Source organism: Lissotriton helveticus, chromosome 5_1, assembly GCF_964261635.1.
Source record: "Lissotriton helveticus chromosome 5_1, aLisHel1.1, whole genome shotgun sequence".
Taxonomy (NCBI): domain Eukaryota; kingdom Metazoa; phylum Chordata; class Amphibia; order Caudata; family Salamandridae; genus Lissotriton; species Lissotriton helveticus.
In genome coordinates, this window is record NC_136065.1 from 97,531,051 (window position 1) to 97,551,966 (window position 20,916).

The 20,916-nt window shown below is 44.7% G+C and overlaps 1 protein-coding gene across 1 annotated transcript in view; it reads right to left on the reverse strand.

The window, feature by feature from the left end:
• The window catches only part of LOC144754212 (E3 ubiquitin-protein ligase TRIM11-like), a 154,703-nt gene that overhangs the window by 91,809 nt on the left and 41,978 nt on the right, over positions 1-20,916 (reverse strand). Inside the window, exon 2 of the mRNA XM_078641798.1 lies at positions 15,383-15,478. Within this exon, the coding sequence (XP_078497924.1) occupies positions 15,383-15,478 (96 nt within the window). The remainder of the gene's footprint in view (positions 1-15,382; positions 15,479-20,916) is intronic.

Below are 20,916 nucleotides of genomic sequence, written 5' to 3' on the forward strand. Positions count from 1 at the left end.
GGTGCTATGGAGAGTATGTACAAGAAAATTCGTAAAGAAATAATAAGGTTACACGACCAGCGTAAAGCAGCACAAGTAAGCGAGAAAGAAAGTATCTCTGATCCTGAAGAGGAAGAGAACGAGAATCCCGCCAGAATAGCGTATGTAGGAAAATCCAGATTTCCAGATCGCCATTTACGTCTAGAACCCAAGTCTATTTTTCATCTAGCACCAGAACAAGGTTCTCTAGAACAAGTATTTCAAGCTACCGATCACATTCTGAAATCACGAGTCGGTTACAGTGAATTAAGTACTATGCATGAACAAGAACTAGCCCGATCAGCAGTCCGATGGATTACTGATTCTACCACTTTTCCAGACGAAATAGTGGCACAAATGTTTCTGAAACTGCCCCCAGCCGAGCAACGACTGGTGGGTATGTATATGATACAGCACCTCATTACTTTGTATGAGGGTCAACATTCTGATCCAGGTCCGTTGCACGATATCCTGAACGAGTTACTCCAGTATAGATGGAGAGGTCTAGGTACTGATTTAATTAGTGTCATTCTAGAACAGCGCCACAAATATAGAACGTTTCTGAACCCGCATTTTGTTCATGTCTCACCTCCAGAAAGTAAATCGTTTTACATAGACAGACAGAATCCGTTACGAGAAGTCCACCCAGTCCAAGGGGCGGGTGGCGTAATGCAACGAGTGTTTGTATACACTCCGATTTCAAAGATGGAACTTCTTGAAATGAAGAAATTAATTCCCTGTCATGACAAAGATCCAGCAGGGTTCCATAGAGAATTAAAAGACATGCTCCGTATGGGAGAATACACTTACCCAGATATTATTAAAATGTTAAAGGTCCTGTTACCCGCAGGGGTGTATGAAAAGTTAAAGGAAAAAGAATGGGAGGTGGGAGAGAAAAAGATCGATTGGGCAGCTCTAGAAGCTGAAGACAAGGCACGAGTACCAGGTACCGGTCTTGGAGATAAATGTAAAGAATTACCAGAATTACTGATTCAAGTTTTACCCAGATTATTGACAACTAGGAAAGAAGACTGGGATGCAATCTCAGCCTGTAAACAGAAACAAGATGAAGATATTAGTGATTTTTATTCTAGATTTGAAAAATGTTTTAGTATTAATAGTGGTCTCAAGACAAGTAGTGAGTCATACCCTCATCTTTTCGTCACCAAATTAGTCGAGAATTCAAGTCCACAAATTAAAAACCGAGTTTTAAAAGTCGAAAGCACCTGGCAAGCAAATACTCCGTCCCAGATGCTCCAGATGCTCCAGTACCACCAGAATAGAATCAGAGAAGAGCAAGAACACGAGAGAAAACGTATGAAAGACACGAAAATGAAAGTGCTAGTTGCACAATCTGTTCCTCAAGACAGTCAGAAGAGGGGTCCGAATCAAGCCAGTCATCCTGCAGCTCCCGTTAAAGGGAACTGCAATTATTGTAAACAGCCAGGTCATTTTATAAACGAGTGTGCAGTTCTGAAACATAACATAGCTACTGGTAAGACTAAAGAAAGACCACGTCCGCCTAGACAAGAACAAGTTTCACAGATTCCTCAGTCACAGAATGCACCACAGACAGTTTCCGCACCGCAGCCTATTGCTGCAACACAACACGTTACATCACAGATGTATCAGTATGCACAGTCCGAGTATCCAGAGTATCAGTCATATTCATGAAACAGCCTAGAGAGGGAGGTAGGCTTGCCTCTCATCGAGATACCTGTAGACCAAGAAGGTCCCTATGTTCACAGTCAAGTATTAGGGAAAGACAGAAAGTTTTTGATCGATACAGGGGCAAGTAGGACCACAATTAGTCATGCCGAAGTTCCAGGGGCTCCGCTCTCAGGCTCAAGAAATGTTTCCCTTGGATTTTCAGGAAAGCCAATAGTTAATGAGATATCAAAGCCAGTTACTCTAGAAGTAGGTCCATTGTCCCGTACTACTGATCTGTTACTTACTAAGTCATGTCCAGAAAACCTATTAGGTATTAAGACACTGAAAGAATTAGGTGCAGTTATTTGTTGTTCCCCAGAGGGAATACGTCTGTTCCTACGTGACTTTAAGGGTCACTATGTATTACGAGATTTTGATTCAAGATTGTCTAATGTTCCACAGCATTTATGGGCGCAAGGTCCAACTGATGTAGGTTACATGCAAATCACACCCCATCGTGTGACTCTCAAGCCAGGTGTAGTGTTACCACGAATCAGGCAGTACAGATTGCCACCCGAGGCTGTAGCAGCCTTATCCAAAATTATTGACGAGCTCATGGCTCAAGGAGTAGTTGTAGAAACTGACTCCAATGTATGCAATTCTCCGATTATTCCAGTCATGAAACGTACTGATCCAAATGCACCCCCAGTATATCGATTAGTGATTGATTTACGAGAGCTTAATAAATGTATTATTCCTCAGTACCCAGTTGTCCCAGATATTTCTTCCCTGTTAACAGCCATCGATTCCGAAGCCATGTTTTTCACTGTCATTGACCTCAAGAATGCATTTTTCAGTGTTCCAATTCATCCAGACAGCCAGTTTCTTTTCGGTTTTTGTTTAAATGGAAGGAGCTATATGTTTACACGCGCTCCTCAAGGTTTCACAGAAAGTCCTAGTATTTACAGTCAAGCACTCAAGAGACAACTAGACAATATTCACATGCCAACTGACACTGCCCTGCTCCAGTATGTCGATGATCTACTGATCACTGCCCGTTCTGAATGTGCCTGTGAGCGAGCATCACTTACAGTTCTGTATTTCCTTGCCGAGATGGGGCACAAGGTGTCACCTTCGAAGCTTCAATTCTGTGTCCAGCAAGTGGTATACTTAGGACACTTGCTGTCCAAGAGGGGTAGGCAGTTGACACCAGACCGTATCCAGTTAATAGCGAGTCTTCCCCAGCCCAGAACCCAGAAGGAGGTACGTGCTTTTATCGGCCTTACTTCTTATTGTAGACAATGGATTCCCCAGTATGCATTTCTAGCCAAGCCACTGATACAGTTAACGACACAGGAGGCAGCCGTATCGACTGTCCTCCCTTGGACATCTGACCATACACTTAGTTTCAACGAGTTAAAGAAAGCCCTATGTCAAGCTCCAGTTCTAGCTACACCGAACTACAGTAAGCCTTTTACACTTTTCGTTACTGAACGGGAAGGTACAGCATTGTCTGTTCTCACACAAGATCAAGCAGGACAATACAAGCCCTGTGCTTATTTTTCGAGCACATTAGATCCAGTCGCCCAGGCGTTGCCTGCGTGCCTCAAGTCAGTTGCAGCCACAGCACTAGCTATCAGACAAAGTGATTCTATAGTTTTAGGACATTCCCTGACAGTACAAGTCCCACATTCCGTAGAAGTTCTTTTAAACCGAACACAAACTCAGCACTTGACAATTGCACGTTTAACAGGTTATGAATTGACACTGTTCCAGCCACACATAGAAATCAGACGCTGCAACGTTCTGAATCCCGCTACACTGTTACCATCAGTTAATTCAAATCCAGACCCACATGATTGTGTGGAAGTAGTTAACATTACGACAAAGCCAAGACAAGACCTGACAGATATTCCGTTACCAGATCCTGACCTGACACTTTATGTGGATGGTTCATGTATGAGAACTAGTACAGGAGAACTAGTCGCCGCGTATGCAGTGACTACTGACACTGAAGTTATTGAAACACACCGTATTGACACCCTGTCCGCTCAAGCAGCAGAGCTAGTCGCTCTGACACAAGCCTGTATACACGCCAAGAACCTGAAGGTTAATGTTTACACAGATTCACGTTACGCATTCGGAGTTGTACACGACTTCGGAGTGCTCTGGCAGGAGAGAGGTTTCATGACTTCTCATGGAACCAAGATTCAGCATGGTCTCCTTATTCAAGCCCTGTTAGATGCCATACATTTACCGACATCTATTGCTATCATGAAGTGCAAAGCACATACGAAAGTCACCGACATTATTTCCCAAGGTAATGATCTAGCAGACCGCACAGCCAAGCTTACAGCACATACTCCAGACATTCCAGTTAACATGACACATACTCCAGATCCGATTACATGCATGACAGTTAAGGACCCTACACAAGATGTCATAGATATCCAGTTACATGCTACTCCCGATGAAATCAAGAAATGGTCTGAACAAGGAGGGGTTCAGACAGATCAAGGATGGTTAACGAAGGGTAGAGTCACATGGTTTCTCCCCGATTCTATGGTTCAAGTCATTATCAATACCGCACATAGTCCAGCCCATTTAGGAGAAAAAGCTATGTTAGACAGTATCCAGAACATTTGGTTCAATAAGCATTTACGAGCTGCAGCCAAGCAGAAAGTCCGTACCTGTATGATATGTTGTCAGTTTAACCCAGGTAAAAGTGTCCCGGTGGAACAAGGTGGTTTCCAGCCCCCTGACCACCCTTTTGAGGTCCTCCAGATGGATTATATTCAAATGGAGCGATGTCGAGGTTTCAAGTATGTCCTTGTAGTTGTATGCGCTTTGTCCAGGTGGACAGAAGCATATCCAGTCCCAGATTACACAGCCGCGACCACTGCCAAGCAGTTGGTTCGTGAATTTTTCCCTAGATACGGACTCCCTAGAGTCGTATATTCTGATAACGGTCAGCCATTCTCCTCAGAGTTAATGAAGCACGTTTCCCTTTTGTTAGGGTACCAGTGGAAGTTCCATTGTGTACGCCATCCTGAAGCAGCCGGTCTCGTAGAGAGACATAATCAGACTCTGAAAATCCGCATTGCAAAAGTCTGTAAAGACAAAGGTGTGGACTGGTTAATAGCTCTGCCAGTCGCTTTGTTTTATATGCGCATGGTCGCACATTCCAGATCAGGTCTGTCCCCGTACGAGGTCGTATTCGGCCGCCCCCCTAACATGTGGGGTACTCCTAGACCCCGAAGTATTACCGATGTTTCATGTAATATGCTGACAGATTACCTAGCTTCCTTGATGTCTGCCCTCAACTCATGTCGTTCACAGGTTGCCGCTGCATTTCCAGACAATACCGAAGTGGCACTGCACGAGATCGTTCCGGGCTCCCTTGTGATGATCAGAAATTTTGACAGATCAAGTCCGCTGGAACCACGTTGGAAGGAGCCACGTCAGGTCCTCTTGACCACCCGAACTGCCGTCAAGTTGGAAGGCAGGAAGGGGTGGGTCCATCTTTCTCATGTAAAACTTTTCAAAGGATTGAAATCAGCCTCCAAGAACATTTCCAAGGATTTCCAGGATTCGAAAGATTGCCAGAACATTGTTTTAAAGGACTGTCCCGCACAAGACATTATTACAACCCCTCCCTTGTTAGAGAAAACCCCGCAACAGGAGTATAAGTTAAAGCTCAGGTCTAGTAAAATAAGTCAGTCAGTTTGATTGTATAAGTCCTCCCCTAGGTGAAACGGTTAGATTGTTTCTGACATGTATAAAATAGACCCCCATAGTGAGAGAGTCAGTCGAAGTTCACTTCAATGTATCGTTTTTCTGAGTTTCATATTGTTTCTCAGCCTAATGATTTCCTGCACTAGTTACGCATTTTTCCTGTATTTACCAGTTCCTCATGTAAATATGTCTACTAATGCTACAGTAGAGCACACGTTTAGTGATCTGCCTCCTCACGAATATTCATACCGCCTCGCTATGCGTAATAACACATTTATCCGTATGTTACATTACTCACACCAGACCAGCAATGCCACTAATTGTTGGGTGTGTGGTCGACTCCCCCCTTTCCAGACACCGAAGGGAGTTCTGCCACTCTTTCCTTATCCATTCTCACACAATGGTTCGTGTGGAGCATGGTCCACGTTAACGTCATCCTCAACAGATATGTCTTTTCTTAACAGTACATGTTTTCCAGACAAGCAAGGTCTCCCCCACAGAACAGGTTTAGATCTAGAAAATGAAGTTTATAATTTAGGTAATTATTCGTCGAATTTCATGGTCCTGAATGTTCAGTCTGATACTACTCCAGACTTACCTGCTATTTCAGTACTACCTGTCAAAGGCGAATTATGTGTCCGTAGTTATGGTTCTGTACATATAGGTCATAGTGTATGTACTACTGTTATCAAGTATAGTGACAGTGGGAAATCTGTTTTCAAAGCTTCACGTCACTCTTATTTTATTTGTGGTCAAACTGCATATGTCCGTCTGCCCCTCGATTGGGAGGGAACCTGTTACATTGCCTTCCTACTGCCACCTGTTTTTCTAGCCCCATCTGATTATCACAGAAACACACATCTAGTACACATTAGACATGGAAGGGAGTCCCCAATTGTCGATTATACTGAAACTACTCTAGAACAGTATACAGATTTCAATAAAGGTTTCTTCTTCTTTGTAGGACCTGTCCAGAATAGTAAACTGATCCGTAGGTTAACAAGAACCCTTGAAGCTGTAGTTAATGAGACTGCCTCTGCTCTAGGTAACCTAACCGAGGAACAATCTGCTATGAGATTTGTTGTTTTGCAAAATCGTCTCGTCCTTGACGTCATACTGGCCGATAGGGGCGGGGCCTGTAGAGTCATCGGATCTAGTTGCTGCATTTTCATTCCAAATAACGCGCCGTCTGTTTATTCAGCTATAACCAGACTCCATAAAATTGCCCATCTGTTACATCAAGATCCAGGCACCTGGACATGGTCCGGTTGGTTCTGGAATATAATTTCCGCATGGGGATGGAAAGTCCTGTCCTTTCTAGGTATTGCAGTAGCGATCATATTTAGCTGCTGCCTCTGTATACAATGTGGCCCTGCGATTTGCAGCATGTGTGCTACCTCTTGTATTCCTAGTCCCAAGCCCCGTTCTAAATCCCGTTCCAAGACAATTCGAGACGAGCAAATGGTACTGTATGAAATGATAGATGGTATCATGAAAATTGATGTTTCCTGATGGAAACGTAGTGACAAGGAGGGAATGTGGAAAAGTAAATTTTGCCATGTTCTGTGTCCCTACGCCTCATCCATCATATGTTATGTGTGCATGACCAATATGCATATGTTATTCCCCATGTCCGATTAAAGGCGCAATTCCAGTTGTGTCCACCTCTGGTATGTCATTTTCCAGTCCTCGTGAATACTACGAATATCAGGCCTATGTAAAGTAATGTTGCCACGTTTCTCAGTGTGCACGTTATTCCATTATAAAGTCCCCGTTTCCAGGCCTCAAAAGGGCCCGGACCACAGATTCAGCTCCTGTCTCCTGAAAGCCTCGCTGAGGAGCGATACAGCCCCCACCTGTATCCTCGACCCTTCACTTACTTCCTGCCTCGCAGTGCCCGGTGTAGCTTGGCTCTGCCTCTGAGTCTGCCAAAAGTATGTTATAGTTCCAGTTATCAGTTCAGTCCTCCTTCTGCATTCCTGAGCTACTGAACTGCATCAATAGTTTCCGTCATTGTCTAGCCTTCTCGGCTCCACGTTAGAGAAATACTGTATTAATGGTCATTTAATATTCTTCATCACGCACTACATGTAGAATAATGCATGGTCCAGTCTTAGAATCAAGTTAGCTTTTCCCCTCATGACTTCTAGTTTATATCAACATGTTCCCTAAACATTAGATACCAGATAGGGTTTAGGTACATGTCGCTCCGACCCTCCCGACTCTAGTCTCTGCTCCTAGCACAGAGTTCGTAGCCCCCAGCTTCTCCTAGTAACACGTCATTGCCAGTTTTCGCGCACCATTAGGTTAGAGGTCCCGGCTCCTTAGGTAGCCCCCTCCTATGTTTCCGCCCCATTCATGACATATTCTGTTACGTTTGCATCACATGTCTAAGTATACTCTCAGTTACACCCATTTTTACTGTTATCTTTCGCGACTGCTACGCGTCACGCTTTCTGCTCCACCCACTGCTACGCCTACTGCAATGTAATGCTATGTGTTCGCGCTATGTATATATGCCTGTGTTTTGTTATTGAATGTTAGCGCGCTCATCCCAGACCTAGCCCCAGCAGCTGCTGGGCCTCTTTTCCCCTGTTGGGCCCCAGTTGTCCTGCTGGGCCCTGTCATTCTGTTCCTATGCAGGTTGTCCTGATCCTGTCCTTATGCTGTAATAAACCTGCAGAAACTCCTACTACCTCGAATCTTGACTCTTATTTTATTGAGCTATCTGTTATGCTATAAGTCTAGTCAAAAATAGGGTATTATTTATTTATTTACCACAAGGGAATCCCATAAAAGGGTATTAAATTTGAATAAGTCAAATGGGACCCTGTCGGGACCGGGGGCCTTGCCCCCCTGGCTCCGGGCAAGGGCTCTGCCTACTTCATCCAACGTTATTTGCAACTTGCCTTGTTTACATTGCACAGTATAGGTACCCAGGGATTGCTGCTCAGGAAGGACAGGTCCTTTATACACTTTAGAGAAGTGACTGACCCAGAAGTTTTCCGGTATCGCAATCTCGATAGAGGGGCCTTTCCCCCCCAAACAGGGGAGGGGCCCTAAGCACCTTACAGAAGGCCATAGAGTCCTTCCGTTGGGCTGAAGAGTGAAGAGAATCCCAAGCTTCCTCCCTCAGTGTTTGTTTTCTCTCAGCAATGACTCTCTTATATTCTGTTCTTGCCTGCCTTACCCGCATGGAAGATCTGGGTTGCTTGAGCAACTCGGCTTTCAATTTCAAGTGTGCTTTAGTGCAGGCGTTATTAAACCAACTTAACATTTTAGGCTTATTATGGCAGTGTACACTAAATAAGTTCCTAACCTCGTTAGTTATTTCGAGGAAGGAGTGCACTATGCCGTCCGATGAGGAAAGCTCACTCAGGCAGGTATCAACAGCAGGTTGGCATTTCAAAATGAGCTGTTTCATCAATGCGTCAGGGTCCACTTTGGACCATCGCAGGGAATAGACATTTATTTTTTTCAAGTCTAGGCTAACTATAACCTGGTTAGTTGGTTGCTTCCTCTTGAACCCTGGGGCAGGCAAATTTAACTTTAAACAGAGCGGGTAGTGATCGCTCTGGGAAATATCCCTATACTAAAGGAGAGCAACTTAGGTGCAAGCGTGCATGAGGCTAACATGAAATCAATAGTGGATGCAAGACCTCTACCGTTAAAGGTAGAAGACATAGCCTCGGGGATGGGTACAAGATCATTCACAAATCCCAAGTCATACCGAAACAGAAGTTCATTAAAAAGTTCCCCAGCCTTTGTATGAGAAAAATGAGTATTATACTCCCCCATATTATTATAGAGTCTGCATGTTCTAAAATCAGCCGATTTACACAATGAACAATTAAAATCCCCCATTCTCACAGTCAGATAATGCCACACCTGTTCACACATACTCTAGCACACAACATGTAAGTTTGTAAGTACTACCTTAAGGTCAGAAGAGTAATTCTTGCTTTTATTTATTTTAGGATGGGGCTTTGGCCATGTTCAGCCCAGACTGTAGGGCGACTCATCAACCTCTAAGTGTCTTGAACTTTAAGAGGTCAGACAAAGACATGGGGACAGACAGCACTCGGGCAGTGTGTCAGCTCACTGCTCAGACACTTTGTTAGAAGAGATTGGAAAGCCGTTTTTAATCGCACTGAAATACTTAAAAAAATTGTGTTAATTTGTTGTACCTGCGCATTTTAATCGTAGAATTTTGCAACCAGCACACTTGTCTCATACTCGCATTTACTGCTGCATACACGCGCTCGATACCTGCCGATTTAGGGCAAGGCACCGAGCTACAGGGATCCAGTTGCGGCCATCTTAGGGCGGGACAGAGCGGTGAGAGCGCTCTAGTCTCAGGGATAAAAGGAAACAGTCTATCTCCGCGATAGCGGACGCGTTTTAGCGGACGCGCCTCGTCTACGCCGGAGTCCAGCCAGAGTCAGCCCGTCTGTGCCCGTCCGGGCCAGGCCGGGACTTAGGGCTCAGAACTCTGCCCCTCCCATTACCCATTACCCAGGTATGACGCTTACACGCGAGTCTCTTAGAGCGTTACGCCCCGCCAGACATGAGAAATGTATAATGCTGAACCCGCTGTGTGCTGGAACGCAAACCTGTCCTAAGTGTTCTCTTTCTCTGTCAAATCACCAGCCTTATCCGGATTCTCTTCACGGCTCCCTCCATAAAATCCCCCGGCAGAAAGAATGTTCCAGTAATTTTACATTTTACTTGGTAAATTGTCGTTCATTGCCTCAACACAAACTTGATATCTTCCATCTCTTAATGGAAGAGAAGCCCAGTGCGATATTTCTCACAGAGACCTGGCTCCACGATAGTGCAGGCCCTGACGTTGCCACGGCACTCCCCTCGAGCTACGCTATTGTAAGGAGGGACCGTGTTGGCCAAATAGGAGGGGGCATTGCCATTATTTACAACAGAGACTTTGTATGCAATTTCGAACTTGCTGATATTCCAAATTGCGAAGCGGCATCTTTTAAAATTACCCTTAGTCCCAACTTCACCTTTTCTGGTCTACTCATTTATCGACCACCAGTTAATAACCTCTCATGGTCAGATAATTTGGTAAACTTTATTCTACCTCACCATTTAAACGCTCAAAATTTTACAGTACTTGGGGACCTGAATCTCCATCTGGAGGATGATAAAAATATGATGTGTAAAAACCTTATTGATGATTTCATGGCGTTGGATATGACACTGCGCAATAAGGGTCCCACCCATAAAGCAGGACACTTGCTTGATCCTATCATTTCTAATATGAAAGAACTATTATGGCTGAACACTACCCCTATTTGTTGGTCAGATCATTTCCTCATACTCTTCTCCATTTCTCTAAAACCCATTAAACGCCCCTCCACTACTCCCTCTGAATCTTTGAGGAGAAACTGGAAAAGCTTAAACTTAGATGATATAAATAACGCACTGAACAAAGACCACCCATGTCTTGATGGAGACATGGAAAGCATAGCTGAAGCCACACAGACATGGCTCAATGACGCAGTGAATGCCTGTCTGCCCCTATCCCGCTGCAAAGGGAAAGTACATCGTCCCCCGGCCCCCTGGTTTACAGAGGCCCTCAAGAAAGAAAAATCTACCTGTAAAAATTTGGAGAGACAGTGGCGTAAGAACTACGAACTGCACCAAAAAGAGATTTACCGTAGGGCCAGAAACAGTTATCACTCGGCATGCATGAAAGCTAAAGCATGCTATGTCACCACTACCATAAATACAGCTGTTAACAAATCCCAGACTCTTTTCAATACTGTGAAGGCATTGGCTGGAGAAAATTCTAGAGCGGAGGCTGCCCCTCTCAATACCCAGCAGTGTCAGGATTTGGCGTCCTTCTTCACTGAAAAGATTGAGAAGATCGTATCTAATATCAATAAAAACAGCACCACTTTGTACAACCAAGAGGACACCTACCAAATCTCTAAAGTAAACTGTCACCTCGAAGCCTGGCCTCCCATTACATCGGATAAACTGAGGAAACTTCTTAAATCTATTAAATCGGGCTCCCCCCGTGACCCCATCCCCATCAGTTTCATTAGCCAACTGGAGGATTCCACCCTGACGCCCATTACAGAGATACTCAATGCTTCCATGGAGCAGGCTTCAGTTCCTGCTCTATGGAAACATGCCATAGTCAGCCCTCTATTAAAAAAGCCGACCGCCGATCCTACGATATTGGCCAACTACCGCCCAATATCGTTACTCCCTGCTTTCTCCAAATTACTGGAAAAGCACATTCATGAGGCTCTTTCCACATATGTGGAAAATAATGAACTACTTCACCCGTCCCAATCCGGCTTCAGGAGTGGATATTCCACCGAGACCGCCCTGCTTGGGGTCACGGAAAAAATAAGAGAGCTCAGAGATGATGGCCAAACAGTGGCACTGGTCCTATTGGACCTAAGCGCGGCTTTCGACACCATCTCTCACTCCAGACTACTTGTTAGGTTGGAGGAGAGTGGTGTCGAGGGCAGGGCGTTAGAATGGGTTAAATCATACTTATCCCTACGCACCTTCCAGATCACCTGTTCTGAGGCTTGTTCGGACATTTTCAATTCTCCTCACGGTGTTCCACAAGGATCTATCCTGAGCCCCCTGTTGTTTAATTTGTACCTTCGTCCACTAGCCAACATTGCAGAAAATTTCGGTCTTGTTTTAATGACTTATGCAGACGACTCTCAGATTTTGTTTTCACTCTCCAAGTCTGACCCGTCTGCTCCATCTGCACTTAGAACAGGCCTTCATGAAATTTTCTGCTGGATGTCGGACAACCAACTTAAATTAAATGGGGAAAAAACAGAGATCCTCCTCCTAGGGAACAGTAAAGATCTCTGGAGTGATCCCCACTGGCCAACCTCACGGGGCAAGCTCCCGACCCCAGCCACTCAGGTTAGAAATCTTGGGGTCATCATAGATGACAATCTATCCATGGCACAACAAGCCAACAAAGTGGCTGGCATATGTTTCACTATTCTTAGATGGCTACGTAAAATTATCTGGATGTTACCAACTACCACCCAGAAGACCGTAGTCAATGCCTTGGTGACATCTCGGCTTGACTACGGTAACATCCTATACCTGGGTGCAAACAAAGCAGTGATAAGACGCCTGCAACTGGTACAAAACGCTGCGGCCAGACTGCTTTGCAAAATTCCCAGATATGCCAGGATCACTAAACATCTTAGGGATCTGCACTGGCTCAGGGTCGAAAACCGGATTCGCTTCAAAACTCTGACCTATCTGTTTAAAATCAAAGCTGGGATTGCTCAGGAGCCAAGACGGCGGCCAAAATGGCCGCATAGACGCCCGGCTCCGCCGCACGCCCTCGCCTTTCGCCCCATCCTGGCACCGATCCTGCATCCCGTTTGCGGCCAAATCCGGCAGAATATCTCTGGAGTGCGGCGATATCACTCCGGCACGAAACCTATTCCTGACGGCCGAGATCCATCGCCCCAAACTTTCCGGCCCTGGCACTGACTGGACCGGGACCTTGCGTGACGCTGCAGCCGGTGCGCGGCTGCACAACAGCGGCCCCGAGAGATCATCTTCGCCCGGTGATCCGGACCGGGACTTTCGATTGGAGCGGCCAGAGACGGCAGATAGGGGATTGCACTGACACCCCAGAGCAGCCCATCACCGAATTGCGCAGTTGCCTGCCACTGGTCGCACACTCGGCTGCGCCTGCCGACATACGAACCGGCTTCGCCCCACCCCATGCACCGCCGGCGACCGATGGATACCCCTACAGTGTTGCTCTGAGTGAGCATTCGGTTATGCCCGGCGAGTGCTTTGCAACGCGGTGGGTGTTTTCTGTTCCCGTGTGTGCCTGTTGAGATCTGCTGGCGCGTGGTGGACAGCGATTGATTTCCTGGCAGCTGGTGGGGCTTGCTTCTTTTCCTGCTCTGGGGTCCCTTGCGAGAGTGGCACACCACACTGACCGGTACTGGGGCGATGGAACTCACAACGCGAGATGTTCTACTGGCCCTCGCAGATTTGCATTCCGAATTGAGGAATCGCTTGCTACACGGTGATGACCTGCAGATAGTGGCGATGTGTCCAATGGCGGACGGCCAGACTGCTGGTCCGGAGCCCGACATCTCCTGGTGTGTTGGCGCTGAGGACCCCCTGACCTGGGTGCAGTCTGATTGTGGATTTGGTGGGACCTGCAGCCGAGCTTCTGTGCTTACGGATGTTCTCACCCGCCAATCGGCTGTTATTGCTCCTGACCGTCCTTACTTTGTTTTTGCGATGGCTAGTGTGTTCTGGAGCTGCGCAATCACATTGTCTTCTTTCCGTCTCATTGCTGCTACATTGGCTCCAAAAGTGACTGTGGACGCATCGAATCTGCTTCCCTACAACGTGCGGCGCCTTACTACCTCGACCCGGACTGGACAAGGCTGAACCTGGACTTTTTACATACTTATTGGATTTTCTGATGCCGGACTGTGACATAGCTTGTGGGTGCGACTTTGAGTGACCGGGATGATTCTACATTGTTGTTTGCCCTCCATTATGGTGGGCTCTTTGTTCGTCAAGATGGGTAGGTGGGGGCGTGTCTGGGGCCGGAGCTAGGGCCCTCCTCCTGTTTTCCCATTTTTCGGGTTTTCTAGGGCGACAGGCATGCCTATGGGGGGGGGGGCCGTGGCCTTCCGCTGCATGCAGGGTGGGGGGTGGGGGTGGGGTGTGTTTTTTTGTTTCTCTTTGTCTCTATGGCCCGCCTTTTCTTTCCTCTTCTTTCTTTCTTCTTTCTTAATAACTCTTCCTTAATAACTTTTAGTTGGAGTCGGGGGTTTAGGTTCCTCGAGTGGATGATTATTTGTGTCCCTTTTTGTTGCAGGATCCTGTTCATATTAATCGCTTAGTGGGTGGGTTACTGTGCCTCGATGGACTGCTCTCGGACTTGTATCCTCTTGTTGTGTTCTCATTGATGCGCTGAATTGAAGGCTATTGTCCCTACATGTGCATAGCACAGTGAATGATGTCGTAATGTTGCATTTAATCTGATTCTTCAATTTTATTTGAACTGAACTCCTCCCACATCCTGTAAAACTGCTGACCATTCTGATCGTCTAACCTGATTTATTGTTGCCGGCATCGCTGGAGTTTACCATGTCACTATCCTGTGTTGCACGATAATTTGGCCTCTGGATGTTATTTCATGGCCTTCTGACCTTTATTGATTTGCGTGCGATTTTATCCTGAAAGCGTATTTTTCAGCTACTCCTCCGATTGCGACTCTTGGCATTGTTGATAATATGTTGGGTTCATTGCCCCCTCTTTGCTTACTGCGGATCGCATGTCGACTGCTTCTTTTCATTTATAAACTTTAAAATTAACCTGATTTATCCTGTGCTCAACGGTCACCTTTTCATATGTGTCATTTTGACCTCTGGCTGGTTTTTCTCTAGAGACTGCTGAGCCGTTCTATTGTTACATTTGTGCTTCACATTGATTTTGAGGCCGGCCAAGATAGTTGTAGGCCCGTGTCTGTATGCTTTTGTGATTCAATAAAGGTTTAAAAGAAAAAAAAAAAAAAAAAAGCTGGGGTTGCTCCCAAGTATCTTCAAGATCTTGCTAAGCCTTACCTTCCTAATCGCAATCTTCGTTCAGTCACATCAGCGAACTTTGCGGTACCCAGGTACAAACGGGCTAGAATGGGAGGAAGATCCTTTTCATATTTGGGTCCAACTCTTTGGAACACTCTGCCCATTCAAATACGCAAATAAGAAAACTATAGGAGCTTCAGGAAAAGCGTTAAAACCTGGTTGTTCGACAAATAATTGCTTTCGGATCTGTTCTCTCTTTAGTTGTACCCTGTGTTCTTGCTTATTCGGCGCCGGGAAACCCTTTGTGGGTAGCTGTGCGCCTTATAAATGCTATAAAATAAAATAAAATAAATAAATAAGACATATACAGATCCAGAGACATAGCACTCACTATAGCCACTCACCCTCATGGTTTTATTTTGTTCCTCGTCCTTGACTTTAGACTCCAGAGTATATTCTTCCTCGATCTTGAGAAGACGCCACCACTCTTGAAGTTTTACCTGCAGGGATCGGAGTGCAAGAAATAAGTGTAGATAGGTAGAGTGAATTTTACTTTAAAAAAAGAGTCCCTACAGTGCCTGCCACATGTGCCCAGACTGCAGGCACCACTCATACATTAATGATGTAAGTTCAGCCACACAGATCCAGATTGTAAGCCACACATATACAGATTGTAAGTACCAGTTGAACAAATCACAGTGCCACAGAGAACGACACAGACAGTGATGTAACCTTGTTGGCCCTGTTCTTGCCTAGAAGGACCTAACACTAGAATCCCTGCTCCAGGGAAACTAGCATTATCACTGGCACTTACTCCTACTTGGCATTGTGCACACTTTATCTACCTAAAGTATGGAAACATTTAGACTAGGCACTACGTAAAAAAGAAACTTTGTCCTAGAGACTTTATGAAATATTCCAGAACAACACAGAACCAAACTAAAATATCTAATCTAACAAGTGTTGTAAGTGCAATAACCGTGTATGCTGCCCATAATATCACAGAAACATTTTGAGAACTCAAAGCATGAAAAAGGTACAATATCTGTGAATATCGGAATTATTGCTAATGAATGCATACTGTGCAGCAATCTAACCTAGTTTCCGTCTTGGACATGGTTCACACCCTTCTTCACTCACATCCTGGACGTCCTCATCCCTAAATTAGACGTTTCCACACATAGATCACGTATTACGAACAGGAGGGGGGAGCTTGCAGTCATACACAGGCTATTCTGATCTTTACTCTCAGTAACTTTACCATACCCAACTCCTTCAAACTCCCCTCCTTCCTACTTCCCACTATCAATCTCCAAAAAAGCCTCCTTCTAATAGATCTACAGACGACCCGGACCAAACAAGCACTTAATAGAAGAAATCTCAGACGTCATCAGCTCTGCCTCCATCCAACACAGCCATCTCTCATTCCTCTGGCACATCCACTTCCACCTCCCTGCAACTCCAACACAAATCATGAAGGAAGCCTTGTACATATTTCTCAACACACTGGAAATAAAACAACGGCTCAGCATCCCAACACAAAGGCAACCAGTCAGACCACACTCTATCGGTGTCTCCAAGTTCCCGCTGCAACACACCTATAGCTCTCGACTGGATGGACCATCTTTCCATCCTCAACTGGACCGACCACCTTGCCACCCCTATCACTATCGCATATACTACACTTGAGTATCAGGACTACCATTCAGCCGTTATCGTCGGCTCCGTCCGATGTTTTTACAAAACTCCGTTAAAAACGTAGCATAAGCTCGAGATTATCTCTTTTGTCCTAAAAACGAAGCAGTGTGCGTAAAATTATTTAATTATTTTAAGGAATTTATTAACCTTGTAATGATGTTTCTATAAGATTGTGTATAAAATGTAGCATCAACCCGAGATTATCAACTTTGAACAAAAAACGAAGCAGTGGGACTAAAGCTTTTTAATTTCTCTTGCTTTTTTAGTACACTTTTCAAACGGGTGGTTATCCCCTTAGCCAGCCTTTTAGCTAGCTCTCCATATGTAGTAGTCTTTAGTTTTATTAATTTGTATTTTGCACATTGATAGGCAGCTATTAACTGCTATTTTCTCATAATTAGGGTTAGGTTGCTTTATGCTTCCCACTATGTTCTGTTGTTCATTCTAAAAACTTATATGCAGTGGGATTCAGGAGGTTTTTCTCTTGTGAGCTGGTTGCTACTGAATTGCCTTTTGCACAGGTCTGATTATGCCCATGTTTTATTCTGTCTCTAATTTTAAATTGATTCTCTAGTTGAAATGGAACTTTTTGTTCTTATTAAAAGAACTGTGAGCTTATATAATGTCCAATATATCATCCTAGGAGTTATAATGTGGAAAATCTCAAGCACTGTATGATCAGGTTTTCTGATAATATTGTTTGTTTCTTCTTATCGAAATTTAGCTAATCGAAGGCAGTCTCTTGATAAATTTTATGATGGTTTGTGATTATGGTTGTTATGTGTTTCTGTTTTATTTGTAATTCTATTAATGCATTTTATGTGGACCTCCTAGGAGTTCCAAATCTTTAATAAATATATTGAATATTGAATATTGACTACTGAAAAGAGGAAAAATAACCTTTCAATCCAACAAAGATATTATTCTGTAAACAATTCAAAAACATGCCTAAACACTCAAGCCCACCAAAGATGCCAGAGCGTAATGACAACAAACGTGCCATGAGAAAACAAGAGAAGTTCAAACACCCTACTAAAACCACTAACTCTAACTGCAGCTCCTTCATCATTGCAGCTAAATCCTTTTACTACAAAACCACCATCAGTGAGCAGTGAGTCAACCAACGGAAGCAAAGCCCTCTTCAAGGCTGTCAAATATTGAATCAATCCTCTCCCAGAACCCACAGTCCCTGCATCATTTGAAAAAATGCAATGCAATCCCCCTATTCTTCACTAAGGTCAACAAATCAGATGCAACATTATCCCTTCCACACTCCCTTTTCTTCCAACCATCTACCCATGTTCTCACCATCAAATAGAATTTCGTCAATCCAGTATCGCACATGTATCATTCCAGTATCCTGAACTCTCTGTAGGCAACCTCCTACGAAGACGAGGCACTTCCTTCATCCTTCATTAAACTGCTCCAAGGAGAGGCCCTTATACAACATGTTCCTGAGCCAAGGAACACTTCCATGCAGTCTTAAGTTCTTTCTTTCTTTCTTTTTTTAAATTTTTATTTCAAAGTACTTTATTGATTTTCCATAAGAAAGATACATAGAGTAATACTGTTGCAGGGTTAGTACATATATATATAAAGCTAAAATATAACGTGTCCAAAAGCATACAAAAGGTTATTATTCCTATGAGGGTTTCAAGATGCTAACCCAAGTGATCAATAGAGAGAGAGGAAGGAAACTGAAAGAAGAACACGCATTTGCAATGCAATAGGTCTCCCATTTATGCAAGTTTACGCTATTGGCATTGTAAATGACAATAACTTTTATTTAAGTTTTAAAAACGAAAATAAAAATAAAAAGCATTGTTATTTGCAACGTGAATAGCTCAAACACGAGTAAATGTGAGACCAATTGCCTTGCAAATGCTTGTTTTAGCAGCTTCGCTGACAAGCCTTGTGCGTTGATGCTTCGGTGGGCCCCTGCCGTGGAGTGGGGGGTGCCCTGTGCGCGAAGTAGTCCCAGCAGTAAACGCACATCGTCCATCAAGCGCCACGTCAGAAGCCCCCCCCCCCCTTCACCCTGGTAAAAGCCCCCTCCCCTCCCCCCCTTTACCCTGGTAATTGTAGCCACGTAAATACAGTGTGGGCATCAGAAAACTACAATACCCAAGACAAAAGAAAAGTAATTGCTTAAAAAGTCAGGACTGGTTGAAAGTGACTTTTGACCTAGAGCTACTCACCTGCCCTGTAAAGCTGCCTTACATTTTTATTGCTACTCGTGAATCAGCTGGGAGATGTTAGCCCCAAATAAGTAGGCGCTTCTTGGTTGCTGTTGTGTTTTCATCTGGCCCGGACTGGCCGTTGCGGGCACCGGGCAATCCCCCGGTGCGCCGCAAGGTTGGGGGCCGGTTTTAGGCCTCTGGGGGCCGTTTTTGTTACGGGGACGTTTTTGCAGCGTTGCTGCAAAAACGGCCCAGAAAAAAACGGCCCTGTAAACGCTGCAAAAATGGCCCTGTAACAAAATCGGCCGAAAACCGGCCCTGGCAAAGAGCACGGTCGCACCCCCAATCCCCCAGGGGGGTGGGGGGAGCCGGACGAGCACTTTGCCAGGGCCGGTTTTGGTTACCAGTCCGCCCCCTGAAATCACTTCCCTCCTGCTATATTTATAAGGGGAGTACAGGTGCACTACCTGTGTGTTCCTGAGCCAGCAAGACCGGCCTTAATCGGATTGGCCGGGACAGCGCCCTGAGCGGAAAGAAAACCTGGTGGCCGTTGTGGTGTGGCGACAGTAGGTGTAAGGACGATGGGAGGGGGTTGATGGGGGTTAAAGGCTTCAGCGGCACCCACTTGAGACCAAGTAGAATTGACGAGCGGCTGTTGGCGTAACGAAACTTGAGGGGGCCCCCCTGCAAAACACATGGAGGGCCCCCCCCCCCGCGGCGCGGCCCACCATGCCTCCCCGGCGGCGCGGCCCACCATGTACCACTTTGCCCTACCACCCCGAAATCTAGCATATTTTGCTTTGAAACCTCCAACATTTAAATGAAATGCCTCTGTATTGTCTTTCTGTAAGTTCTAGTGAGAAAGTGGGAAACACTCTCAACATACACGCTATGGCCTTTGCAACAATCCTGTCAAAAGCAGATTATGTAACTGATGCAGCAATCAGAACAATGCCAAGGAGTGATCCTATTGTCTCATGAACTGCCTATGGCTGAAGAACAAAGAACAACTATGAAGGGTCTGATATAGAATTGACAATACCTTGAAACTTTGAAAGAGAAACCCAAACCTGCAATTCCATAAAAATTCGTCTGACAATATACATGAGAAGTACACAAGCTATAACTCAGTATCCTGCGAAAGTCAAGAGAAATTGACATGTTGAATTATATGCATGCATGCTACACAATAGCAACTGTCAAGGGTTGTGCATGATAATAACGTGAACTGAGGAAGGAATTTCAATCATAATGTCTTTATTAGTAAGCACTGCAAAACAGGGAGGCAAACAAGCCAGGCTGAGGAAGAAAACGGTTTGGATGCTTCAGAACACTGATACAGATGTTTGTTTTAATTTATCATTTCTGTAGTGTAAACAATGACTAAATACAAGATTTAAAGCACACGTATTACAGACAAGTGCAAGCAACACCATAAATAACACTGTATGTACAATAAAAACAAACCATATCAGCAAGTACCTAATGATAATCTATACAAACTGTACTTGGTATAGGAAAAGAAAAAGTGCAAATACTTCAAAGGGCAAAATTAAGCAATCACCAGGCCAGCAATATACATAAATCAAGCATGTTTTGCAAAACAATCCAACTTTCTTCTTGCATCAAGCTGAAAATACTTTCAAAGTGCATGGTAAAAAAAAGTCCAGTAGTATGCAAAATTGAAGCCAGGTTAGTCAAACAATTCCCAGCTTGGTGTGTGCATAAAGGCACATATATTTCAAACCAACTGATGAACAACAACTACAGCACATTCAATAACCAAACCAGTTTAAACTATCAATTCCCTTTTTGAAGGCTCAAATATGTCAAAGTGACTAGCAAAACAGTAACAAGTACAGCAACAGCAAAGCAGCATACATAAATCAAACCTATTTAGTCAGACTAATCCCCTTTGTTGGTGCATGAAGGCATAAATATGTCAAAGTGCCTGGTTAAGTAATAACAATTTAGCAGCATAAACATCAAACCCATCCAGTCAAACAATGCCCCTTTTATTTTTGCATAAAGGTGCAAATATTTAAACGTAAGTGATAAAA